Source organism: Lytechinus variegatus, chromosome 3 (assembly GCF_018143015.1).
Source record: "Lytechinus variegatus isolate NC3 chromosome 3, Lvar_3.0, whole genome shotgun sequence".
Lineage (NCBI taxonomy): Eukaryota > Metazoa > Echinodermata > Echinoidea > Temnopleuroida > Toxopneustidae > Lytechinus > Lytechinus variegatus.
In genome coordinates this window covers 18419073-18440437 of record NC_054742.1, presented here as the reverse complement: position 1 = coordinate 18440437, position 21365 = coordinate 18419073, and the positions used below count along the sequence as shown (strand labels likewise).

Genomic DNA, 21365 nt, shown 5'->3' with positions numbered 1-21365 from the left:
GATTTATAGATATGCAAGACATACTTTTTGTGTGTCACAAATCATGTTGCCATGGTAATCACATATTATATGGAAAAAATTTGGTAAAAAAATGAAGTTTTAAGTACTTCACAAATTTTCATCCAATTCTCATGAAATTTGGCTCACACATTGGTTTTCAGGTAAAAATGTGCAACACACATATTTTTGGTGGGTCAGAAATTGTGTTGCCATGGTAGCAACATGTTAATGCCCCACATTGGGTAAAATCTTTCAATTCAAACTACTTGATTACTTTTCAACCAATTCTCATGAAATTTGGCTCACACATTGGTTTGAGATAAAGATGTGCAGGACATATTTTTGCATGTGTCAGAAATTGTGTTGCCATGGTAATAATGTATGATATATCAAAAATTTTGGCGTAAGTCTTGCGGTTTGAACTATTTCTTCAGTTTTTAACTAATTCTCATATTTTTCTCACATATAGATCTTGGGGTAAATATGGGTAAGACATTTTTTTTTTCATGTGTTGGAAACTGATGCCATGGTAACAGTGTAGGGTGGGGGTATTAATCACCTTCAGTGATCGTTCTAGTTTTTTTTAATGTTATTTGGGATAAATAATTACAATAATAAGGGTGTGTGTTCCTGTCACCAAGATGGTGTATACATGAATGTTGATGAGCAGTCTGTCTGGTTGGACATAATAAAAACTGATTTTCTGTTTTGCTTTTCAGAACAAAGATTGGTGGACATATGAGTTCTGCTATGGAAAACATGTTCGACAATTTCACCTAGAAAATAGTCAAGTTTCAGGGGAAGTGATCACTATTGGCGTCTTTGAATCTGAAATGGACTGGAAAAACAAAAGCCATTCTGTAAGTAGTCATTTCCATGAAGAAGATTTAACCAAGGCGAAAAGTGAAATAGAAAATTCTTATTCAAAATCAAAAGCTTATAAACTACAAAGCCCTCAAAACCCCCAAAACAAGTTTTAAACTTTTTCATGACTTGCCAGGTTGGAATTTGCTTGAGAGAAATTGAAATTAGCAGCTTGAAAAAGGCTCTATTGTATTTTTGATCAGCGTGAAATCTGTAACCTCATTCTATGCTTGGAGGTATGATATTACAAGGTTAATTGTACATAGAAAAACTCACATACCGGTAGGTATATACCACAAAATCTTCCACAAAACTGAAGAACAATCAATGTTCATTGACAACAAGTCTGCCATCAAGAAAAATCATATTTGATATTTTTTTTCTCCCTCTACTTCCTACATTGAATTTACTACTGATAGGAGATTTTGTGTTTTATTAATATTATTATTGTTATTAATGTTGTGTTTACTATGTTTTAGCAATCCAGCCTTGCAGGTTTTTTATAACTTTTGTGAAAAGCCACAAAATTGAATTTGTACCTACTCATATTATTTTGATGTTTCTTTGTCATATTTGCGAAATAAAGATTGAATCGATTGAATTGAAATTGATTGATAGCAATCCAGAGATGCCATCTCTTATTTGCCTTTTTGCTTGATGGTACATTCTTAATACGATGCTGTATATCTATATTGATTTTTCATTTTAAGGCTGCAAAAAGACACAGATTGAATCGATACCACAGTCATCGCTATGTCAATGGATCAAACTGTGACTTGACTGGTAAACCAAGAGAAGCTGAAGTTAGAGTAGGTTCATTTGTTCTATGTAATCTTCATATATCTGGCCACTAGCGCGACAAGGATCTGATTACTTTTGTTGTGGCATTTTCCACAGTCAAATGTCCTATTTAAAATATGTTGTCTTGAATAAAGCCTAATATACAAGTAAAAAATATTCACATCCAAACTTGTCTCACATATATATATTTCATTGGGAAATGATGATGATATGATAAAGTATGAAAGTATTCACAAATTAAAGATATTAAATGTGTGAAATGTTTTGGGACCTGCATTGGGTATTTCATAAATGTAAACTTGGCCCATGCAAGTAAAGAAAATCTAGGAAAAAAAATACTTTTTCTTCAGTTTAAAATCATTTATCAAAACATTTACAAACTAGGTTGGGGTACTAGGAGAAAGTAACAAAGTGATAGTGAGAATAAGGTTGTAGTCTGTGAAGACTATAAAAAGAGTGGCAAAGAAGCGCCCTTGACATGGTTCATTTACATGTGAAAGTAGAAAAATCCTCTCATACATTATCAGAAGATTATTGGGAAATTCTTGGTATTTCTATTCCGCCCTCCATGTTGATCTACATCCTTGTACCGAAATCTTTCAAACAAACAATCGATTTTTTAAAAGTATGATCATTTTTGTTATGATGGCAATAAACTATTTCAGCAGTCAGTAATCGATGGTATGTACATTTTCCAATTTGCCTCTGTTTATGTTTTGTAATTATTGATATAAACTTACTTCTTGTCATCCAGTTTTTATGTGCTGAGAATGAGCTTGATACAATGACTAGGATTGATGAGCCAGAATCATGTCGCTATGTGATTACAGTACATACTATGAGGATATGCCATCATCCTTACCTGAAACCACCAGCCAAGGCTAAACCAAAGACAATCCTCTGCTACCCTCTACTCATGCAAGAACAATATGACCAATATATGCATCAACAGACTAAACATAGTAAGAGATTTTGTTTTTATTGTTATCATTCTATTGAATAAAGAATTTGATGTTTATTTTTTTGTAATTTGTTATATTGTTTCTAATTTCAATGTATGCAGCATATGTACTTTTATATTAAAAAAAAAAAATTCTGTTGTTACTTTTTATTGCTTTCAATTGAGAGTATTGAGAAAATATTTCTCTATCTGTCTCCCTCACTTTATCTGACATTGATATGAGAATGAATCATATGACAATTGGTGTATCTGTAATAAAATAGAACAGAAATACTGCACCTTTCCCTTTTAATGGCCATTTTTTTTCATGTGTGTATCCATTTACCCTTTGATAATATAAGGAGAGAGAGAGTTAATCTTTCTTTTTGTAGGGTCTTTGGGCTGGCGGGCATGCTTTGGAATGGCTGGTTCTGTAGTTGGCTGTCTGTTTGTTTTGAGAATGGTATTGGGGGTTTTTCCCCTTTGTTTTACATGTTTCTTATTGTCTCCTCCTGATGGTCATGTATATGGTGTGAATTATTTTCTTCACATGGCATCTTTGAAAAGGGGCAGGATGCAATTTTAGAGGTAGTGGGGAGGGCCTGAGAATTTGTGTGCAGAGCACAGGGGGGGGTTGTCTTTGGGATCAGCCGTTTTGGGGTGTGTTTGCCATTTTGGAAATCTCCATGGAAGTTGCAGCAGGGCTTTTTAGGCTTCCATAGCTCTCTTGTTTTTAGCCGGTTTTGGTGGGACTGATTTTGGATTGATTCTCTCATTTTGCTTTTTGTTTCCAGGCTGAATCTCTCTTTGGGTTTTGGTTTACTTTAATGCTTCTCAGTTTTTAGCGGGCGGAGGACCGCCATTGGATTGCCCTCATATTGTGTGTTTTGTATTATTATTTTTGTTATATACAATTGTATATCAAAATGCCAATTTTAATGTGCAAATAAAGATGATGTACAGTGCGTCCCAGAAAAAAGGAAACCGAGATTAAGCAGTGATTTATCATAACTTAATCACAAATAAAATAGACAAATGACCTACCAATGTAAAGCTTAGAATATCCTCTTTCATTTGATATTACCTAGATTATTTCCCATTCATACATGAGTGAGCGAAAATAATTTGAAGAAAGGATACCAAAAACTCATTTTGCGGGGGGTATCTGAATTTCAAAAAGAAAATCACATGCCTAAAAATGTCAATATCTGCTTTTTTATTTGATACCTTTATCACAAAAAAATGGTCAAGAAGTAAAAAAGTTCCTCGAAACAATGCTTGTATTTCCATAATTTCATTAAATAAGCGTGTTTTCACAGGTTTCCAACAGAAGCTATCGCATGGTTTAGACTTAATGCATGGCTAATTGTCAACAAATTAGAGTGTCAAAATGGAGTATGAACGCTAGCCTGTAGAACCTCTTGATTTTGTGAAATTATTGAAATTCAAGCTTTAATTCAAATAACCATAACTTTGTTATTTCTTGACCATTTTTCTGTAAGTGAGGTATCAAAGAGCAGATATTGAACTTTTTAAAAATGTGGTTTTCTTTTTGAAACCCAGATACAGCCTGCCAAATGACTTTTTGGTATCCCTTCTTCAAATTGTTTTTGCTCACTCCTGCATAAATGAGAAATACCCGGTAAGTAATTTCAGATGAAAGAGGATATTCTAAGCTCTACAATGGTAGGTCATTTGTCTATTGTATTTGTGATTAAGTTATGATAAATCATTGATAAATCTTGGTGTCGTTTTTGTGGGATGCACTGTATATAAATTTTATAATCTTTATTCTAGGATATTCAAAAGAAGCACAGGAAGGAGATATTGCTGATGATGAGAAAGAAGGAAAGGAGAGTATCTCTGGAGATCTAGATGACTCAGATGATAATGAAGACAGTGATGATGATGATCTAGAACTACTTGAGGAACACCATCTCAATGGAGACGCATCAAATCTTGGACCTGATAAGGCCCTTGCAGAAAAAGGTACATCAGTAAACTGTTAACTCTTCATGTGTTTCGTTCACATCAATACCCACCCTTAGAAGTGTTTCGTTTGTATTTTTATACAACCTTGTAATTCCCGATTGATGCTCATTTTCCTTTAGTTATGTTTCGGATACATTTTCTTTCAAAACCATTATGCGGAAGAGTAATTGTACCTTCTTCACAAGTAAAAACAAAATCAATATACACTGTACCCTCCTGCAGATCCAGGAAGTTAATTGAAAAAAAGAGAGGAGAAAATCAATACAACCCTCCTCACAAACAAAACAATACCACGGTCAGCTTCATTGTTAGGAGTTATGACTCATGACACCTATGTGAAAGCAGTGCCTTTGTCAGATACTTTGACCAGGCATAGATCCCTTTCCTTTTCACTTTAGTATGGGCCTTGGCAATTTATGTTAGATTATTGTGATTTTGATTTGAATATTAATAATTCATGCTGTAGTAACTCGTGAACCAAAATGAAAAAAAGGGCTATAGTTTCATTGGAAATGTAAGATTATTTTTTAGAAAAAGCTTACTATGCTTTCTAACAATAGAAGTTCAATAAATTGACACATGACAAGAGAGCCCATAAATCACTTTTCAGGTTTCCTACATAATATTTCTGTTAAGAATGTTCAGATAAAAGTTCTAGCCCTAAATTTCCAGGGTTGGGCTCAACTACAAATCAATTGATCAAATACCTAATTGATTACATTTGTAGAGTAATTGTAATAGAGAAATGTGTTTTTGTTGGGATTGTGTCATAATTGAGGTCTGAAGCACTGTGGACAAGCTTTTACTGATCGACCATAATCTTAGAAAGCTGAAATGCTCATCAAATTGGTTTGATAATAGAGAGAGTAAATGAAACTTGAATTGACTCCATTGAGGGTAGATGCTAAAAATATGTTTCTAACACTTTCATACATAGATTTAATGGTGGGCCTATGCCAGAGCTGCCAACCAGTTTTTCTTTACATATTTAGTACATTTTTGCAACCAAAATATTGACAGTACATTGTTTTTTTATAACAAAATCATCATTTATTGAGAATAATTATCTCTATATGTGTGTATTTCATGAAACTTACACAAATATGGTAATTTGATGAATGTAATTACAGGTAACTTTTTTTTTTCAATCATTTTGTTAAAACCAGGGTGAGATATACACATGTTTCAATCTTGTTTTTTTTTCATCTGCAAGAGCAATGTCCATTTTATCAGAGAACAGGCTAGCGGTTGTTATGTGGGACAAATTTTTAAAAATACTCTCCTTTTTTTGTAGAAGGTTAGCAGGTTTGCATTACTCCAGAATCAATTGATGCTTGCCATTATAACTACGGCATAGAATTAGCCTTCATGCAGTGTGAGCACAGCGATGAGTGTGCGCTGTGATTGGGACTCCATTTTTTTTATTTTCAAATGTAGGCATGCCTGCTATCTGCATAGCAGTGCACATTTTATTATAAAATACATTTTTGGGGGTGAAACATTTTTTTTTAATCACAGAATACAATTTTTCATTCCCAGAGGTTGGCAGGTCTGCTATGCACCCTGATGAGCTAGCAAACTTACTTACAGAGGTTGTGGAAGGAGTACAAGGAACAATCAAGAAAATCAACTCTCAACTTGAAGGTTATTTAATATCAATTCATATTTAGAAATAGAATGAAACTTTTATTGACCATTCTAAAAGCAATCAAATTTTGGTGTACAAAATATTTTGGCATACCTCATTTAGAGGTACTGAGGTTTAGATATATGTCTGTTCAAGTCTTAGATCAGTGTTGCATTAAGTATTGAACTTCTGCATCAAATTAGACACCTTGATGAAATATGCAAAAAACTGATATGTATTTCTGTGTATTTTGAAATATTTTTTAGAAATGTATTTTCTGTCTTTTAGTTTTGTTAATGGAAATCATCAGTTACACTATTCCATTTTTTTTTTAATATGTGAATTAGTTTTAATCAGTAAAGGAAAAAATAATGGTAATTTTGTCCAGAAACAAGATTTGGAATGGATTTTAATTGGTACTATATGAAATCTCATCTTTTTAAAAAGAAATATTGCATGAAATGATGAGAGGGGGGGGGGGCAAGATGGACCCTTGGTAGTTGAGTTAAAACAGTGCCAGCAACTGAATTCATAGATAGGAAAATGAAACCAGATGACAGGTGTAAACTGAAAGTTAAAAGAAACAAATCAATGAAAGTTTGAGGGAAATTGATTAGATAATAAGAAAGTTATGCACATTTAAATGTTGAGATCACTAATGTTATAGGCATTCTGCAATTGGCACTCTTATTATTTGATTTTTTTATTTTCATACAAGCTAACTAATTCCAAGGGTTTCGTTATCCTATAATACCTGATAGGCAGATTGTAATTTACTAATTGGTTTATTTTTCAAAACTCGGGTGATGGGACGCCAGGTGATGAAAGCATTGATGATGACGATGATGAAGATGATATGGAGCTTCTCAAGATGGACTATAAGGCATTGATTGATGCAGTCAAATATCTACCTACAGAGAATCAAGCAGAAGCTATGGAACTAATCAAGGAGCTTGAAGAAACTTTTCAAAGTATTGATGCAATGGAGAAGGTGCTAGATGTAAGTTGGTGTTCAGTCATCATCCAGAGACCAGAATACTTAATGCAGTAACTCTACACAATTATTTAGGCTGAATATATATGATTCTTGTATACACAGAAGCAGTACATGCAATGTTAGGGTCGTTACCTGTAAGGCAAAAAAAGGGAAAAAATTGTTAAGTTGCCAGCACACATCCAACAGGCATGATGATCATGGCACTATGTACAGTGCCATGTAAATGAGATATTTAAACATTAGGCTACATTTTTGTGAAGTAAAAATTTTAACTGAATGATTTGAAGCAAAGACCAGGAGGCAAGTCAAGAAAACATAATTGAATGAAATGATACAAAATTATAATGATTAACTCACACAACCTACCTAGGATCATGTACATAATCTTGGTCAATTCAAATGAAATAACAAAAGATGTATCCTAAGTAATTGTCTGAAGGAAGAGACAGAGAAAGCTTGGCATGAACGAAGAGGAAGATTGTTTAAGAGAGGGCTAGGTGGGAAAAGCTATTGTTACCCCAAGAGTGCTGGGATTTGAGAAACTTAAAGAATATAGTGCAGATGCTGATCATAGTTTATGACATGCCTGAATTGAGTTCTGCAGGTTATGAGCCTTGGACTGTGTGGTAAGTCAGTAACCTACATTTGAAGGAACTGAATAACAAGTTTTATGTGACAAGCTTTCTTGATGAGGATTGCCAGTGTAATTGCAGAGTTCTGAAGGTGTTAAAGTTTGGATAGCTCTAGTTGGAAAGAGGGAGTTGGAGAATTCAAGATGAGAAGAAATGAGGACTTGAACTAGTTCAGTTGGATCTCAGATCAGGGACTTGTAGACAATGCTGATTTTGCTAACTTTGTATCTCACATATTGTGATATATAGGATAATTGATCGCTGAAGGATATGCTGATGTCAAAGATTACACCAATGTTACAAGCTTTGGAAGATGGGTGAATGTTACTATTCCCACTATGGATGCAGAATTCCTTTGTCTCTATCCAATGATACTTACATGTAACTCTGACTTTAGATGATTTGGCTTCAGACTAGATTTATCCATACACCTATTGATGTCCTTGATACATGTATCCAAGTGCGTCCCTTGAAAAGACATTAGAATTGGATGTCATCTTTCTAACAGTGGTATCTGATGTTGTGTACATTGATGAAACTGCCCCACGGTTGAAGATACATTGAAAAGAGGGGGAACAGCATATGTCAGATGACTAGCTTTACACTTTTCTTCACCAGCTTCCTTGCACTAAGAATGATAAGAGAGATAGGATCTAAACTATAATAAAGAGGCAATACCATCAATTCTGTAAGAGTACACCATGGTCAACTTTATTGAATGCTGATGACATATCAAGAAGAGCAAGAGCTGTCATGTTTCCTCTGTCCATCTTCAGGACATCATAAATTAAATTATTGAGAAAAGCCTCCACACTTTCATTAGGTTATTATTTGATTACCCAATAGCATGTTTTCCTAAAGATGTTCCAAGTATCAGTTGCAGACTCAAGAACTTTGGAAAGGTATAGCAAAATGGACATGGGACAGTAGCTCTGGAGAGGCTCGACATCCAATTCAGTTCAATTCAATTTAAAAATGGTTTATGAAAACATGCATCACAGCTAAAGGCTGAATAGAACATAAACGATTCAAAGGGATATAAACAAGAAATATTACTGAATCACGTCAAATGCTGACCAGCCTGTGCTACCTGCCTCAGCTCCATTGTATTCTATATTTTTGCTGTAAACAAAATGTCTCAGAGTGAAAGATCACTAAGCACTGATGCGCTTCGTCTGACTGATTGCCATGGCCCCCGAGAGGCAGTCACAATGAACATTTTTATAAGTTGGTACTCTTCAGAATCTGTAGTTAGTAGCAAATCTTAGCAGAATATGGAAAATACCCATCAACCTTTTCTCTCATCTTTTACCATTTTGTGTGTAAAAGACTAACTTTTATGCAAGTAAGTGACTGCCTGCTTACACTTACATATTTGCAGTTTTATAACTTGAGATATTCAAGTTTATCTAATATTTTGTTTGAGAAAAAAGGAGGCAGATCCAAGTCAAAATTTACAGAAAAGTGTTATTTTAAGCAATTTAATCCAAGTTCATATTTTGCAAAGTCTAGTAAACCCAATCTGATTATTTTCTCCCCCAAAATTGGTGTGTTTAGGGTCCTATTGGGATGATATTCAGAACAACCATGAAGAGGGAAGTATGAAATTAAGGATTCAACTCCTTTGATGTATATTGTTAACACTGTACGACTTGATCAATAAATTGTAACACCATACTACACAAAGGACTCAAGATTGATATTGATTGTATAGTATCATGATTATACTTATAACAGTGTACACATGCAATATCTAAATGGTATTTTGTTCTTTTTTTCCTATAGCAAATTGATGATGATTTGGAGGATTCATTGCAGCAATCAGACTCACCCTCTGAAGACCATGTCACAGTCTTAGAAACAAACATGGATGATGACATGATAGGAGAAGATGAAATCAATGAAGGTGTCACTGGAGAAAGTCTAATGAAAGAAGAAATGAAGGAGAAAGGGGAGGAGGACAAGGAGGAATTTGAAGAGGAGGGGTTAGATGAGAATCATTTGACTGAAACATTAAACAGGCTTATTAGGAAGCTGAAAGAAAATGGTAAATACCTTTAGATATCATTGAAAGTGAAAAGAAACTTTAGCTATGATTAGGGCAACACAAGCCCTATTTCAAACAATTTGACCGTCTCTGGTAGTTTTGCCTGCTTAAGCATTTCAATGAAGCAGTTGTGTTGACTTAGTCACATTGGAATATTTAATGTTCTCTTTTTTTTTTTAATTGACTTTTGAATATACTGGGTGTATGAATAAACTTGAAACCCAACTTTCATAATAGTAAAAAAAAATCATTCAATCAAAGATTATGAAGCTCATATTATTTGAAAATATTGAATTATAGTCAAACATTCTTTAGCAACCACCTGTCTATAAAGACCACAAATTTGGTGTCCCTTGAATAGAAAATAAAGTAATGGTACCAAAGACCATTTACTTATAAAGGCTGCTCTTCTTTACAAGTTCACTGTTTTATCATTTCCAATGATAAACGTATTAGGTTTCTATGACCAAGCAGCTCTGAACACCATTTTTGTCTTGCCTGCATAGCAGAGCGAGACTACAGGCGCCACTTTTCCACAATTTTACTAAATTGTGACCTGTGATTTTGAAATTATCTTAAAAATTCATATTCATTAAGTTTTGATTAAAGGGGATTTTAACCCAAATTTGATTTTAAAAAGTTGTTTCTAGAGGAAAAAAGGAAAATCAGACAAGTAGACAGGTGAAAATTTGAACAATATCGTGTAAACGATATAGCAGTTATGAAGATGTAATATATATATATATATACAACAAAAAAGTAAGTCCCCCCTAAATAAAATTGCTGTAACTTTTGAACTGAATTATTTTGAGATATGATATTCATTGATACTCATTACGCAACTCCTGGGGAAAAATGAGATTGATCGGGTGAGTCATGCATGAGTAATCAAAGATTGAATAAAAAATGACCATTTTTTAAAGTCACAAGAGTCGTTTTTCAGATTGTGCAAATAAAAAGTTGTTTTTTAGGTGAATTTTATGGTGTTATGCTGTTTTTCTATCCATTATTTAGCCACTCCACACACAATTTTGATATCTTATGTTCATGTTTGAGTGAGCACAATGTATTGCAGGGACCGCGGAAGGGGGGGGGGGGCTCCCCCACTTTTTTCCAAACGCATGTACAGAAATGTAAAAATTACCATACGATTGTTATATTTTGCATGGTTTAAGCCCCCCCCCCCCCATTGAAAACCGTTCCGCAGCCCCTGTATTGTGACATATCATATAGGGGTTTATGGGAGTATCCTCTGCAACTTGTTAGATCATGTTAAAATTTGGAAATGTTGGTGGCTCCCCTGATTATGAGGCCCCTCCCCATTTTAAATTTCTGGATCTACTACTGATTTGTCCATAAATTATACTGATCATGAGAAATTGTTAGGAAAAGAATACATTTATGCAGTATAAAGAGTATTCATTCCTAAGTTGTGCGCGCTCAACCATGAAAATGTTTAAAGTTCGGAAAATGTGTGGCGATGGAAGTGATGGATGATAAAAATAACAGCAATTAAAGTCACATTTGAAACCGAATTTGCCGCCAATTATTTATTATTATTATCATTACTATTTATATACTGCGCTTTTCCCAGAATGGCCCAAAGCGCTTACAAGAAGAAAAGGAGATTATTACAACTATACAAATGAAAACGTAAAATCCTAAAAATCTGGATTGGAAAAGAGAAAGGTTTTAAGTCCCTTTTTAAATGAAGCAACAGATGGTGATTGTCTAAGAGTGAAAGGTAAGCGATTCCAATATTTTGAAGCGGTTATGGTAAAAGTCCTATCTCCAGCCAGTTTCTTAGTGATTTTATATGTGAGACGGAATGGGTCACTGGATGCTCGTACATTCCTGCAAGGGGTGTATAGGGTCAAACAATCACGCAGATATAAAGGTGCCTGCTTATTGAGAGACTTAAAAACTAACAAAAGTAACTTAAAAACTATACGATGTCGTATTGGAAGCCAGTGTAACAATTCAAGGAGTGGTTTAGAGAAGTGGAATCTTGTTACTTGATAAATTATTCGAGCTGCCCAATTTTGAAGCCTTTGAATGTGATCTACTTGAGTAACGGGAATGTTAGAGAGAAGACCATTGCAGTATTCTAAACGGGACAGAACTAGAGAACGAATTGCATTGTTACAGGCAGATTGAGTAATATATCTTCTAATTCGAGAAATATTCCTTAAATGAAAAGTTACAGTAGTGCATATTTGAGAAACACGGTCCACCATTGACATTTCTCTATCAAAAATTACACCAAGATTTTTAACAGTAACTGAAGGGCTTATGGGTATATCGCCGACTGTTAACTTCAGATCTGGCAGATTGCGTAGACTGTGTGGAGAGGCCGCTATGAAGAATTCTGTTTTTGAGTCATTTAACTTTAATTTATTAACTGTCATCCAGTTTCTAATATCTGAGATACAGTTCTGAAGTCGAAACAGAGCGACAACTAAATCTCCTGGGATTTTCGGATTAAATGAAATATACAATTGGGTGTCATCGGCATAAAGATGGTAGTTGATACAATGATGTGTAATAATCTTACCAACTGGTAGGGTGTATATAGAATACCCGATAGGGCCTACTACCGAACCTTGCGGAAGACCAAAATCAAGGTTAGTGGGTTTAGATAGTTTACCAGTAATGTTAACTCTGGAGAACCATCCTGTGAGGTATGACTCAATCCATGACAGAGCTGTAGATCTCACACCTATTCTGCTGTAAAGACGAGATGTAAGAATTTTGTGGTCGATCGTGTCGAAAGCAGCAGATAAATCTAAAACTGCGATCAAAACAACTCTGTTACAGTCAAGGGAAAACATGATATAATTTATAACTTTAACCAATGCCGACTCTGTGCTATGATGCGACCTGTAAGCAGATTGAACAGAATCAAATATATTATTGCTTTCGATGTGTTGAACTAGTTGTGAACAAGCTGCTTTTTCAATGAGTTTAGCAAGGAAGGAGAGATTAGAAACTGGTCTGTAGTTTGAAAGTTCATTTTTTATCCAAGTTCGGCTTTTTCAACAGAGGTCTAACAATTGATGAATGTGCTCCTAAAGGGAAACTACCTGTAGATAGAGAGTTATTAATTATGTCGGTGATTAATGGCAATAAGTGAACAAGATTATCTCTTAGAAGCCATGTCGGAATTGGATCTAACATACAGGATGTGTTAGTGAAATTCATAATAAGCTCGGACACATCAGATTGAGTATATGATTGAAGGCTTTCAAAGAGAGGAATAGTTTCGTCAACTGAATCAACAAACCTAGTGTCAGGGACAACATTCAGAGCGTCAATTTCTTCTCTAATCTTCCTTATCTTTTCCACAAAAAAATTGTGAGCTCAAAATATATTCTGAGTCATGTATAGGTAGATGACCAGACTTCTTATTCAGAAGAGAATAAATGATACGATAAACTTCCTTACTATCACAAGAGCTCAATTTCTCTTGGAAGTAATTCCCATTAGCTACACTAATAACCTTGTTAAGATTATCATTTTGCTCCAAAAATAGTTTTCGGTCCGAATCTAGCCTTGTTTTGCGCCATTTTCTTTCCGCTTGACGGCGGAGCTGGCGGGCAACAAGTGTAGACTCATTGAACCAGGGAGAGTGCGACTTTGGAGCACAGGTTCTTGTTTTGGGTGGTGCATGATCATCCAAAATTTTAGTGATTTCAACACTATACCAATTAAAAAGTGCATCACAATCATGATCATGTGGTCTTAACGATACTAATTCCTCCAATGCATTCATGAACCTTACTTTGTCTAACTTGCGATAATTGCGCAATGTCTCTGTAATCAAACTAGGATTGGGCTTCTCCTTTCTTAAGGAGAAATGAATCATGTAATGGTCTGATGAACACATTTCTAGCGTATGACAATCAAATAAGAAAGCATCATCACGAGTAAAAATAAGATCTAAGGTGTGACCTTGGATATGGGTCGGGCCCTGGACATGCTGTACCAGCCCAGCAGCGCTCACAGTATTCATAATGTGTTTGACATTCTTTAATGCATTTTCCCAATGTACATTAAAATCGCCCATTATTATTAACTTTCCTGGAATCAGAGAAGTTTCTGTGATAAATTCATCAAATTCTGCAAGGAAATCTGACAGAGATAACATATTCACGGTTGAAGGAGGGGGTCTGTACACAACAATAAAATGAACTGAGCCTGAGATATCTGTAATATGGGCAAATTCAAAAGTTGAAGAAACGAATACATCATTCTTCTTCATTTTTAATGATGTTTTGAACAATACGCCGATACCACCTCCTCGAGTACTAGAGATTCTGGGATAACTTATGAATGTATAACCTGGTGGTGTACCCTCCCCAATCACTACATCATCTGTTTCACTTAACCATGTTTCCGTAATAAACAACATATCAACATCATTTTCTTGAACATACTCTGTTATCTCGGTTGATTTGTTACGAATAGAATGTGCATTCCATAGACATACATTATTATTGGATTGTACTACAGAGCTACATACAATAGGCACTGCCTTAAGATTATCACTATTGATTTCTCTTGAAACCAAAGACTTTGGTTTCCTTTACCTTGTTATAACAACCGGTATAGGTGAAGGAATACAACTAGGTGGATCAAGAGATGTGATGTAGCTATCGGTCTGTGTTCTGACTATTCTTTTTCGATCTTTTCTTTCCTCGAAGATGAGCCTGGATGCCTAACTCCTTGATGTTCCTCCATACGTCGGGATGAACCTTTCCTCTGTTCTTTGAAGTTTTATTAACAATCCTTGACAAGTCATAATTATAAGTCATTGGATTCAAATGGGCCCATGCAGGATTGCTTCGAAGCAAAATCGACCTGTCGTACTTAATATGCTCTCTAGTTCAGTCGGAGTTCCGCTGAATAGGAACACTATTCACTTTATTACCCTTTAAAATAAGTATGTGACATTGAAAATACCAATTTTCCCACTTTGATGCGTGCTCACTCATCCATAAATAAGCGCATCAATTCCACTTTTGCACAGAATTCTGCCCATAGGTTGATAAACATTACTGCCAAGTGACAATGCTAAAGACAGCCTTGAAAAAAAGTTCCAGCATATTGAATAAGGGGTTATTTATCATTAAACATATGCACCCATAATAATGTACACAATGAGAGATGAAATAAAAATTTTAACAAATATGAAATGAGGGTTTGTTTCATGGACGGTTTTTGTTACTTCTGCCAACAGTTATTTCATGAAACTTCGCACATGGCTTCAGAGTAACACTATCCAAAAGGCGCGCACATCAAAATAACCATTTGATACGGCACAGAGTGGGGCCAAGGCCTTGAACTTTCTTCTCATTTGCATAATCTTCGAATATTGTGTGCTCACTGATGCATTAAACATCGGGATTTTCATAAAAATCGAATCAAATGAACTATGCAAGGAGGTTTGTGACAGATATCCATAGTTACAAATTGCATTTTTTCCAATAATGTAAAAAAGAACTAATCACATTCCACATGTTCATTCAAGCGTGAATGTTTAATTAAATGCCTTTGAATCATTATATATATACTTGATTACTGTCCTGGGGGAAGAGGTACTTAAGAAAACTGTAAGTCACTGATAATTAGGTACATTGCCTAGATGGGAAACTTGTTTCTTGTTATGATTTATTTATCAGGTTGCCAATTTGCAATTAACATAATCTTTAGGGTATCATTTTTAAAACAGCCATAACTTTCTTATTGCTTGTCTGATTTCTTTTACACTTACACCATTCTGTTTTAAATTTTTCTTAGCTCCTCTATCACAAAACATTTTATGACCAAGGTTGGATTTTTCCTTTTGAAATCCGTGCCAGATGATCACTGACTTTTGATTACCCTTATGTCAAAATTTCATGTAATTGGATCTTATACTTTCAAGTTATGATGGCATTTGTAAAATTGATATTGGGTAATGATCTTGGTTACACCGCTGCTGTTGCCACCATCAGAAAAACGCCCCCAGTTATTTGCTTCTGGAAAATTTCCACCCTGGTACGAAAAGAGCTGTTTTGTTTCAATTTACTGATGTTGATATTATTAATTTTCTATATATTTGAGTTTGTGTGTATTATTTTTATGGTCTCAGTGATATTTTGTTTGTGTGTTCCAGACTTAACCATGGTTCAGTCATTGTCAGCTCTTGTAATAAGTATGTTAATTCACTGCTTAATAAAATCATTGTTTTTTTCTCAAAATGCTGCTATATTTTCAGATGGTGTTCAAAGAGATTCATCATCCTCAGATAATACTCCTTCAGAATCTGGTGATGTAAGCAACAGGGTCAGAGTACGGGTCACTAGGGTCAAGTTGGACAAGAATCAGAAGGCATCATCTGAGCAGGAGGTCAAGTTTCTAGATACAGATCATCAAGATATTGAAAAAGCCATTTCAGATCAATTAGAGAAATCTGGGGTAAATAAGAATGGTAAGTCAAAAAGTGAAAGATATTTTCTCTTATATAAGTTAAAGGTGAAGTTTACCCTGAAAAAAAAAGGTTTATTGTAAAAATAGCAGAAAAGCAAGAAAATTATTGCAGGTAAAAAAAAGCCATTAAAGAATAAACAAGTCGTTAGAATTTTGATTATTTGATTTGTGACGTCATATTGCAGGCAGCTTATCTACATATCGTATGGTAAAAATATCCATGAAATTTTGTTTTTTCAGAAAATTGAGAATGGTTTTTAATTGAAATTTATGCATTTTATATTATTGGGCAGCTGCTCGTTTATGATATCACAAATCCAAACTTAAGATTCTAATATTTTTCTTAATCTTTAATGGGTTTTCCTCAAAGCTTCACTAATATATCAATTTTTTTCTGCTATTTTGAAACAAACTTTTCTTCAGGGTGAACTTTCCCTTTCATTATTTTGTCTGACAAACTGGTTTCAAAAAAAATATAAGGATATTGCAATTCATTCACAATTGTTTTGATCAAAGCATTGATGTTATTTGAAAGCCCTCAAGCAGAACTCTTCAAGGTGATCCATCATTACTGGTTATGCATTTAAATTGTGAAATAGCCTTTATGAAATCCATTGATACCAGCTTTCCAATTTTAAAGTGTTAATGACATACCAATGTCAGATTGCTTACAACTAATTATTGAATCACTTTTTTGTTTGGCCCAGTTAAAATCATAAATCAATATTTAGGATACTCTTTCAATCTCATTGGACAGCTATCCCAATTGACATTGTTATGCCAACATTGACATTTAGTGTACTTTGTGATTTCTTCAAGGTGCTAGTCAGTTTGAAGTGAGAATTTTGAGCTATGTACCAGAAGAATGGCCAGATCAAGGGACTGAGGAGGAAGGATTCGCTATATTGAATGAGGAAGATAGCAGCTATTTTAGGAATATGATCTTTAGTTTGGTGGTAAGTAGAATTTATATATGTACCGGTAAGTCAAAATTTTAGAGATATTGATGTCTATGTCTCATATTAACAATAGTTTCAAGCTAGAATGTGACATCATCCAGTATAATTTACATCAATAACTGGGATATACCCATTTGATTTGCTAGTTCATTACGATGAACCTGCGTGCCGAATATAGAGTACACAATTTTTCCTGCGCGCGCGCTGCATCTCCCTACCAACGCACTATCCCAAGATCGTCGCGCAATTTGGCGTCCATTTCCTCTTTTACTTTCGCCTGCGGTCGAGTGCAGTCGCAAGCTAAGTACACTCTCAAAATTGCATTTCTGTTTTCCGTTTGGATACTTTATTGTGCAATTCTTCCCTTATTTCAATCTTATTTTCTCTCATCTAAGATTGTTATAGGATTATCACGTCGCGCGGAGCTTCCGTGATATTATTTTAACGTTTCTTGTCCCTCTTCGTGAGTTTGTTTTTTTTTAAAGATACGTTTCTCACAGGCGGGTTGTCTTCACCTCTCCGCCCCATAGCTCCGCGCCTTCCTGCTCGGGCGTTGTCTTCGCTCCTTTTTAATCCTTTTAATTCTTTTTATTCACTGACTTCTTCGTTTATACGACTCGTCGTGAATTTAATTGATTTATTTCTCCACAGATAGGTTCTGTAGGACGTTAGGAGCGTCGTATTCCAGCCTCGTTTCAAGTTCTTTGTCTCTTGTTTCGAGTTAGTTGATTGTTCTTTTGTTTCAATCAATCCTTTGCTCTTGTATTTATTAATTGAATTAATTGGTTAATTGATTAATTAATTAATTGATTGATTCTTTTAATTCTTGACTTGCTCCTTTGCCTCGATTCAAGTTCTTTGTTTCTTGTTTCGAGTTAGTTGATTGTTCTTTTGTTTCAATCAATCCTTTGTTCTTGTGTTTATTAATTGATTAATTATTCAATTAATTATAAAAAAAAAAAAAAAATATTTTCTTTCCTTCACAAGAATACTTAGAATTTTTTTTTAGGAAGCCGTCTCCTGTCAGCGTTCGTCGCCTTTGACTCGGCCTTCCTTCTCGGGAAAGCTATCTTTGTTTTTCCCCCCTTCCTTTTCAAGTCAGCTACCGGTCTCTGGACTTATAATTTTTTTTTCTTAAACTTCTTGTTTATAAAAAAAAAAAAAAAAAGAAAGGGAATCTTGCTCCCCTTTTTTCCTTAGCTGATCCTCACCTCAAGAAAAATTATTATTTTTTTTCTTTTGAACAGGTGGACACAACAAAACAACAACAAAAAAAAAAGAAGAAAACTTAGTGTTTTCTTCTTTTTAGATGCTTCCCCCCTTCCTTCTTTTCAGAATTTTGGCGGAAGCAGATTCTTGTTGTGATAATCAAATAATTAATTTTTCTAACGGACTTCAGGGACAGTGTCTCTTAATAATTCTCAATTATTACTGTTTCCTTTGTTCTGGGATTTTACCTTGTATCATCCTTGTGAGATCCGTTTTTGACTCTCAAAAGTCCGCTTTTTGAGGTCCTTGTCTTCTGGGTTGGGGTTTGTTCCCCCCCCTACCCCCTTTGCTTCTCTTTTTTTTCTATCTTACTACTAGATCACCCTACGGCAATAATGAGCCTTTCGGACTCTCTTTCTGAAGAGCCTCAGGCGGCTGCTGTTTCGGGGCCCGACACCGGGGTCTTATCCCCCACCACAGGTAGTATAGATAGCGAGAACAGAGTCAGAGCCCCGTGGGCTCTCAAAGGGGTGGAACCGTGGACGCGCGTTCACGTGTCCCGCTTAATAAGGGTGGAACCGTGGATTTGCGACCACGTGCCCGCACGGTGATGGCCAAGGCTTCCGTCCCGGAACCTGAACCTTATTGGGGAGCGTCGCACTAGTACAGAAAACGGCGACTCCTCTAGGGCTGTCAGACCCACCGGCCATCGGGTCACCTAAAGTCCGGGGGGAGAGCACGGGTCTCTCCACCCGGCAAAGACTAGGCTCGATGCCGTGTAAGACCCCTCTAGGGAGCGTCGGCAAAGGGCTACCAGCCCCTAGTCGGAAGAGGCACCTGAGTCCGACCGTGTCGGACTCTCAATTCAATCTGACGCCGTCAGATTCGGCCGACGCCTCCTCTCGCTCGGCTAGCTCTCCCCGTGGGAGAGCTAAGGAGAGGAAGACAGGCGCAGCCCAGCCTCTTGTCCCTTCTTCCGCTCCGGCGCCGGAGCAACCGAAGAAGAAGAAAAGAAGAAGAGGAGAACCACAGACGTAAGCCCCGCTCCGTCGGGCGGTCTGTCCTCTGATTCTTTTGATGGCCAGGCCTCTCAGCTTCTCAAGCTAATCTAGAGTGCCCCCCAGCACTGCGGGTTTTTACCCCCAGGCTTGCCTGCTTCAGCCGACGGTACTACCAACCGAGCGGATCAAGCAGACACCGGCCATCCAACACACCTCGGAGAGTCACCGGCAATATCATGTTTCGCCGGCTCACGCACCTGCAAGGGAAATTCCCGCTAATACACAGGTGCTATCGACATACGGGCGTCGCCCGCCATTATGTCACCAGACTCCCAATCATTATACCCTCTTCTGCCCCCCGGCGGGGGCCGCATAGAAGAGGAAGAAGAAGAAATTCTAGGTCGCTAACCCCGCTGTGCGGGTAGACCTTCCCTTCTGATTCTTGTGCCGACGGCCAGGCGTCGTAACTTCATGTTACAACAGAACGCCCTCGAGCACCACGGATCTTCATCCTAATGCTCTCTGTCAGCTAAAACCGCCGTGTCGAGCACCAGGCAGGTCAAGCAGACAGTCGCCGTCTCGCACCTCGGAGAGTCACCGGCAATATGATTCGCCGGCCCACGCACCTGCAAGGGAAATCCCCGCTAATACACAGGTGCTATCGACATACGGGCGTCGCCCGCCACTATGTCGCCAGACTCCCGATGATTGTTCCCTCTTCTGCCCCCCGGCGGGGGCCGCACAGAAGAGGAATAACAAGAAGAAAGTCTAGGTCGCTAATCCCACTTTGCGGGCAGACCTTTCTTTCTGATTCTTGTGCCGATGGCCATGCGTCGTAACTTCATGTTACAACAGAACGCCCTCGAGCATCACGGATCTTTATCCTCATGCTCCCTGTCAGCTAAAACCGCCGTGTCGAGCACCGGGCAGGTTAAGCAGACATTCGCCATCTTGCACCTCGGAGAGTCACCGGCGATTTCATGATTCGCCGGCTCACGCACCTGCAAGGGAAATCCCCGCTAATACACAGGTGTTATCGACATACGGGCATCGCCCTCCATTATGTCACCAGACTCCCGATATTTGTGGGTCAGGCGTCGCACATACTCCCATGAGCAGTGCGGGTAATTCACCCACGCTTCATATCAGCTTCAGCCGCCTTGCTAAGCACTGTGCGGCTCAAGCAATCACCTGTCCTCTCACACCGGGCATTTATTGAAACGCTGTTCACCTACACGGTGACCCCCGTTTCTATGCAGGTGCTTCCGACATACGGCTTTCAAGCATCAATATGTCGGCAAGCTCTCGGTGACCGACGGCTGGACTTTGCATCCGTTCAGGCTGCATCTATGCGTCCCCGAGCATTACGGGTTCTTATCCTCGTGTTCTCCGTCATTATAAGACCGCCGCGGTCTTATTGCTGGCGTCGGGTATTGAGCGGATTGAGACTTCTCTCGCCAACCCGCACTCCGGGGAGCCATCGGCGAGTTACCTGCATGGGTATTCCCCTTTTTATGCAGTTACTCCCGAATTCGCCCTCTACGTCAAGCCCACGTACGGCGACGACTCCTTCAGCGGTAACTCTCTCCATTCTACCCCCTAAGCGGGCCCGTAGATTGGAGGTAAGAATCTCTTACATACCGCATGCCGCACTTCTCTCGTGAGAATGTTTGGCTGCTTTGAGGGGGCAACCTATCACGTCCGCGGTCCGTCCGCCCAGGCGACGGGACCGTCGGTTTCTGGCCTGAACCTCACTTTCTATTCGAAAGTAAGGGTGCCCTGTCTTACTTAGCTCCTACCCTTGCAAGGCCAGAGTCAGGGCTAG

At 37.3% G+C, this 21365-nt stretch overlaps 1 protein-coding gene across 2 annotated transcripts in view; it reads left to right on the top strand.

Moving 5' to 3' along the window:
* The window catches only part of LOC121410388 (protein OS-9-like), a 36290-nt gene that overhangs the window by 10180 nt on the left and 4745 nt on the right, over positions 1–21365 (top strand). The window contains exons 3-11 of one of the 2 annotated variants that reach the window (XM_041602437.1): positions 720–860; positions 1575–1673; positions 2420–2627; positions 4403–4594; positions 6137–6241; positions 7043–7224; positions 9639–9900; positions 16160–16372; positions 17191–17327. In XM_041602437.1, coding sequence (XP_041458371.1) covers positions 720–860; positions 1575–1673; positions 2420–2627; positions 4403–4594; positions 6137–6241; positions 7043–7224; positions 9639–9900; positions 16160–16372; positions 17191–17327 — 1539 coding nt within the window. Of the gene's footprint in view, positions 1–719; positions 861–1574; positions 1674–2419; positions 2628–4402; positions 4595–6136; positions 6242–7027; positions 7225–9638; positions 9901–16159; positions 16373–17190; positions 17328–21365 lie in introns of both variants that reach the window. The other variant, XM_041602436.1, reaches the window with a different exon arrangement.